Below are 6,732 nucleotides of genomic sequence, written 5' to 3' on the forward strand. Positions count from 1 at the left end.
GTCTAGCTAATACTGCTGCTTTCTCTCAACAGCTGATCATAGAGAAAGAATTACGTAAAAGCAGGACATTAAAGAAAAAAGATATAGTATAAAATAGCATATTTTTTTGCTGCTTCTGCTGCATGGGATATGATCATTGTGGTAAGACTGAAGCCTCTTTCCAGAGATGTTCATCACTGCTTCGGCTTTTTCTTTAATCTGCAGAAAAACATAATTTGATAGAATTATTATTTCTACACTACTACACTAATAATCGCCACATACAGAACAACATAAGGTCACAGACCTTAGAAACGCTGTAAGCAACTTCTGATGACGGGATTTCGAGTCTTAATCTAATTCATAATCTCACAAATCTAGATCTGGCTAATAAAGATCTTCAGAAGCTTCAGAAAGAAAGAATACCTTTAAACAATAGGGAAGACGGGTCTTGTGGCAATGCCGCACTGGTTCCTCTGGTTCCTGGACATCCTAATGTAGCCGTTTTCACCCCACCTAGTTCCCCAGCTGCAACAAAACAGAGCATGTTTAGTTTAGTACAATCAGAACAATGTCTTCTGGATGAATTCTAATGTCTATTTCAGCTTTCCCTGCTGCCTTAAAAAGGCTCTCAGAGGTTACTTTTGTGTAGTTTTTCTTTCAGTGAGAGATCAATGACTGCTAGGCATGCCTCTATGTCACATTTGAAGGCATTCTGCCCAGTGTACAGACCAGTCTACAGCACATTACTGGATTGAGAAGCAGGATGGGAGTTTTTATCAATTGCCCACCATTAAGGAATATTTTGAGCACCTAATTGTTTCTATAATTACTATATATGTAATTAATTTAGTGTTATGGATTCACACTGTTTTAATTAATGTTGTACTAAAGGAGTCAGATAGGGAAATTCAATGAAACATACAATTCTTCCAGATAAAAGCACAAACCCAGTGTGCTTCATTTCAAATTACACCATGAACACTAAAAGAGTGGTAATGTGAGCGCTCACTTAACAATATCAAGCACATGATCTTGGTACAGATTGTATTCATAGTGTGTCAGATTGTATTGTTTTATTATCAGGGGCTTCAGACATGTTCCGAAATGTTATTTTCAGAACACCACCTCTCACTACTGCTCTTGTCATTAAAAAAGATCTAAATCTAACCTAGTAGAAAGCTTTTTCTGGACAGTAAAGACAGTTACTCCAACAAAAGCAAGCTATACACTTGATTTCAGAAGAATCAATAAATAGGTAATACAATTTTGTAACATATAATGTCATGGAATGATATTGACTATAATTTGGACACCATCCTTATTTCGTACTTTGTACTTTGTTGATTCTTATGTTCTATGACTGTGTTGGTTTACCTGTTCTTCACCAGCCAATAACGCCTGCTTCCTCCTGCTCTGCCATAACCAATCAGCAGGACGGCGTGGTTCATGCGATGGTTACTGCAGCGGCGATCGTTATACACACCTGCAATCATTCAGGATTCCAAGCATTAGTACATTCAGCTATAAGGTTGTTGGTGTAGGTTGTGCAAAAGGAGATTATGTGCGAAAAAGAGGATGCTTGCAATGCTCTACTTGAAAGAAATGCAGCTAGCACTGAGCTAACTCCAACACTGATAAAATACAAACAGCTAGTGCTGAGCTAACTCCAACACTGTTAAAATAAATACAGCTAGCGCTGAGCTAACTCCAACACTGTTAAAATAAATACAGCTAGCGCTGAGCTAACTCCAACACTGTTAAAAGAAATACAGCTAGCGCTGAGCTAACTCCAACACTGTTAAAAGAAATACAGCTAGCGCTGAGCTAACTACAACACTGTTAAAAGAAATACAATTAGCGTTGAACTAACTCCAGCACTGATAAAAGAAATACAGCCAGTGCTAAGCTAACTCCAACACTGTTAAAAGCTCCCTGTAATGAACATCAGTCAGTAACAGATGTTGTAAATACTGTATATCTCTAACAACACTAGACCAATTTATTATTCCTGCACTTCTATTCACCTAAACATTACAAAACATTTAGTTATAGAAGATGCTCACACATGCCAGAGGTTATTTTCTGCAGATTTGAGGCTACTCAAATATGTCCTAAAGAGTATCTACACTATCCCTGCTTCAAATACCTAAAATGTGAGGCATATATTAACAGAATTCAAATATTTGACCAAATATTAATCAAACAATTACTATGTAAAGTCCAAATAAAGTAAAGTAGCTTTCTTATTAGAGTCAATACAATAGCTTTTCATTTATATTCTAGACCCAGATGCTTTTCTTATGAAGCCCAAAATGTTGGATTAACCATAATGGCTAACTATTTTAGCTAAATTGATAGCTATTCTTTGATAACTGATGGATGGCACTGTGCTGGTTAGATTAGTAGTTTCTTATTGCATTTTTACTTTTTCTGTGATTAAATAATCTAATTTAATGTGTTAATCTGACAGCCCTAATTCTAATACTTAAATTTTTTGTGCCCATCGTAGGCTTGTAGATGAAATTCACACAGCCACATTATGCAAATTAATGTTTTTTCATAATTGATGCAGATTACGTTGACAAATCAAACCCAATCCTAGTTATAATTAAAAAGTGTTGCTGCAGCTGACCTGACTTGTAGAGCCTGAAGGAGCGTCTGGAGGAGTCTACAGATACTGAAATCGGTCCGATTTTGGCCACAGCAAACTTCAGTATTTTCTCATTTCCTCTGGGCAAGCACACTATGCCGCGGCAGGTAGCCCTAACCTTCCATGGATTAAAGTGGCATCTTCTGGACCTCTACAGAAAGACAAGAACAAAAACAATTTTGGCAAAAACATATTTCCAGAATTTTCTACACTGTAAGCTTCACAATGATCCGCTTAGAAACTCCAAGCCACCAGAGGCCACTAACAGCAGACATACACTCATCTCCAAAAATGTGTTGCATGCAGATGGAATCAACCAACAGGAATAACACTTGGTGGGTAGTTGTGCCAGGCTCTCAGACTCAGAACTGCAGCAGATCATCTAAAGTGATGTGTCCCGCCTGCGTTACACACTACTACTGTATGTATGAGTGTCTCAATGAATATGATCAGGAGTTACCTATATCTAAATTATGAATCTGATATCCCTACTTAATTCTGGAATGCACTGCAATCTGACCTTTTCTTTATGGTGCAACTATGTTTTGAGGATGAGTGTACATAGATTGTGAACAAAAGAGGGCGCCACTAAAGCATTGCAGTCTTGAATCTGCCTGATGTGAAAATATGATTATATTAAAGCTAAAGTTGACTAATGCTAAACAGGCAATGAAAGTGAATTATACAAATTATATAATGTGCTATGACTGGTTTTTACTGCACAATTGGTGATCCTACAGTATGTATATATCATACTTCTCATTATCCCAGCACCCTCTATTTGCCAGTAAAGGTTAATTAAAAGGGATTTAGAGAAAATTTCACCAGCATTTTCTTACCCGGGCCCTATAGGGATAGTTGTATCCTGCCTCCAGACCTCTGTGCATGGCGTACCTAAAGGCCCGGATTGCCAAACCACCCTTACAGCCATGGTTTCCATATCTCCCGGAGCAGTCGATCAGCTGTTGCTCACTCAGGGGTATCAGCTGCCTTGTCTTCCGGTACATTTGACCCTCGAGGGCCCCCGTCTGACAGTGTAATTTATATACACACACAGAAAAAAGTTAAAAGTTATTTTTTACACCAATAAAGCAGGAGTTAAACTGAATCAGTGAAAAAAGATATATTTATGATTAAAATGTTTAAACTTGAATATCAGCATTCATTTACTGTTGCATGTATCATATTTTTGTACACAAATCTACACTGGGATTCAGCACAGCCAACAGGAGGACCTTTAAGAGTTTTTACCCAAACATTGCTGGAAAGCATTGTTAACCATGGTCCTCCTGCTGGCTGTGCTGAAAACCATTGCATATTTTTTACACACTCTTTAAAACAGTTACTATTCATAGCTGAGTGCTGTGACTCAGTTACTGTAAGAAAAAGTCTGTCATTTCTTTAACTGTATTTGCTGCAGGGTTTTTTTCTTGTTTAATTATTTTACCTTAGTATTGTTCACACAAAGCACATAATTACATAGTTGCATAGTTTTCATGTAAATTTTTACATAAGATATATGCGCTCTGTTTAAGATGAAGGCCATAAATGCTGAGGAGATGTGGTAAAGGGCTTTATACTAGGGCTGTACAATAAATGGTACTTTAATACCCAGCGCAATACAAGTTTTCAGGATAAGCACACTAAAAAAGTGGCGATACATTTATTTAATCTATTGCTTGTCTAATATTTAGTGCTTACATGACATAATGAAACTGGAGGCAAATCCACAGTGAACGCCCTTCTGCTTACCCGAGGAAAAATATGTGTAACAAAAGCCAAGTGTCAAAAAAAAAAGACCTTTAAAGATGATTTAATGAGTTCAACATCAGTAAGGCAGCATTATTACACCTCACATTTCTGTCTGTAAAAACTCACCGCACTGAAGGCCCAGCAGGAGCCACAGGACCTCTGGTTCTTAACGCCCGTCACGTATCCCGCCTGCCTCCAGTCCACTCTGCAGGGCAGAGTATCCTCTTCATTCTCTGGCGTAAATGTAGCGGTACAGAGGGTGTCGGTCTCGGTGTCGTTCATAGAATCCAGGCTGCCGGTGTACATGTCCTGGAACTCCTGGTCTTCCTGTTAGAGAGAAGGAGGATGGGGAAAGTGTGGCCTGATGAATATGATGAAATAATAAACAGATAAACAAACTGCAGCATCAATGCTTTACTGTGGGTTTTCTCACCATGTCTGCAAACTCGTTCATTTCGAGTGTGTAGCTCTCAAGGCCCTGGTCAGCCAGCTTGTTGTGCTCCAGAACCAGCTTACGACTGGTCAGCCAGCTCATCTTACGATGAGACTCCTCTTCCTCAGAACTGTAACTCTTACCTGAGACATAGATTTCAATTATTTTATTATTTTGGAAGCCAAAAATAAATATAAATGCATATTTGATGTGTCTATTTTATGTACTGTACCTTAATGTACTTTTATGTACTGTATATTCACCATGTAGCCTACACCCTACCCTATGCAGGAGCTGGACACTCACCCCTCTGGAAATATTTATAGCTGATAGCTTATGGAATTATAGCTGATTTTAATACTGTAAGGCCTTTAATGGCTTGAACTTATTTTTTTAAATATTTAGTTTTGTAAAGGAAGCTGTGTTAAAGTTGTTAGTGTATCTATTTTTAAGGTCTATTGTTTACATTCTTCAGCTGCTTTTTTGCTAATAAAGTTTGATTACCTCATATATTGTGTGAATTTCAACCCAATAGTAATCAAAGCCTTAATTTAAAGCCTTAGTGTTTTATATTATATGTACTCCTAACAGCAACAGTAAGTCACAGACATATATTAAAGCCAAGTCATGCAAAAATAAATATATAATACGGTATAAAAAATACTGTAAAACCGTCAGAATTTTAAAAAATACTGTGATATGCATTTTTGGTCATACCGCCTTGCACTAACTGTATATATTATTTACAGTCTTATTTTCATACGTTTTATCTTTCGCTATACTACTGCAGTAGAGTAAAACAGAATGTATACAAAACATAAATATAAGAGTAATTATTTTACAATTATTAATTATTCATATAATTTAATTCTAAATTACAGATGACTTTTTTTCGTTTGCTTACAAAATCTGAAAATCTCAGGACATTTATTTTGACTTTAATTTTTTTTATCTACTTAAAATTGGTAAAATACTTAATCTTTCATGTTTTTTTTCTATGGAATTGTACTTTTTTAAGTTAGCATGTTTGTTCTCAATATCATGGATAGCAATATCTTCATTAGTACTTCATATTTTAAGGTTAATTTGCTTCTAATTCCTTACATGCTTACAATCAAAAATATTATATATATTAATAAAAAAAAACCTATAAGGATAAAATCTGCATTTTTTCATATCTTCTGTTAATCTATTGGTTTACAGGGTTATCCATGTGTCTATCTGATCCTGCACATCACTAAAACAACATACAAAAGCTGGGTAATGGATTTAGCCATGAGTTAGTGGCTCCACAGAATCCCCTGTTTGTGTGGGGCCTGTTTCACTATTGTCTCACCCCACATTTGTTCATGCAGATTAATGAAGGTATGATATATAATATTAAATTCTCACCATGCTCCTGTTTCCAGGATTCAAACTCCTGGTCCTCCTCTGAGACACTGGCTGCACCAACCACGACCACAAGAGCGGCGACAGCGAGTAGCACCCTCATTCTGTACAGAGTAAAAAAAATGTGTGGAGGTAAAACGAGGTGTGTGTGTATGTGAATATGTGTGTGTGTGTGTGTGTGTGTGTGTGTTTCAGTACTCACCTGACTGATCTCCTGGAGTCCTGAAGACCTGCCTGTGTGACTGTCACAAAGTGTGCAGGTTAATATAGAATGAAGCTCCGCCCTGTTTATTTCTTAATCACTGTAAACGTCTTTTTTGGGGGGCGGGATGATTTTATTCACAACCATAGAAGGAGAAAACTGATTAGAACACACCAGCACTTCCTTATTTGTCTTATAGAGATGGGTACATCAGCAGTGTGGGCGGGGCTGAATGGTCCACAGTTACAGTTTTTCTCAGTGGATTTGGTACATTTCTCAGATCAGAATTGAAATGATCAAAATTGTTCATTCACTCCACATCTC

At 37.1% G+C, this 6,732-nt stretch overlaps 1 protein-coding gene across 1 annotated transcript; it reads right to left on the reverse strand.

Moving 5' to 3' along the window:
- LOC103026974 (procathepsin L) lies at positions 1–6,504 on the reverse strand. Its single transcript, XM_007239250.4, has 9 exons — positions 6,409–6,504; positions 6,210–6,310; positions 4,818–4,960; positions 4,511–4,711; positions 3,472–3,660; positions 2,615–2,783; positions 1,357–1,465; positions 406–507; positions 1–198 (listed from the first exon to the last, which is right to left on the reverse strand). The coding sequence occupies exons 2-8, from the start codon at positions 6,307–6,309 to the stop codon at positions 408–410; spliced, it is 1,011 nt and encodes a 336-aa protein (XP_007239312.3). The 5' UTR covers position 6,310; positions 6,409–6,504; the 3' UTR covers positions 1–198; positions 406–407.
- Positions 6,505–6,732: the final 228 nt, after the last annotated feature.

The sequence above is a fragment of the Astyanax mexicanus genome, chromosome 14, assembly GCF_023375975.1.
Source record: "Astyanax mexicanus isolate ESR-SI-001 chromosome 14, AstMex3_surface, whole genome shotgun sequence".
Taxonomy (NCBI): Eukaryota; Metazoa; Chordata; class Actinopteri; order Characiformes; family Acestrorhamphidae; genus Astyanax; species Astyanax mexicanus.

Excerpts from the sequence above, each read along its gene's own strand:
- LOC103026974 (XM_007239250.4), bottom strand. The coding sequence starts at position 6,309 with ATGAGGGTGCTACTCGCTGTCGCCGCTCTTGTGGTCGTGGTTGGTGCA. Across the intron at positions 4,961-6,209 it reads ATCCTGGAAACAGGAGCATG|GTAAGAGTTACAGTTCTGAG; the intron begins GTGAGAATTTAA and ends TCTATGTCTCAG. Across the intron at positions 2,784-3,471 it reads ACTATCCCTATAGGGCCCGG|AGGTCCAGAAGATGCCACTT; the intron begins GTAAGAAAATGC and ends GTCTTTCTGTAG.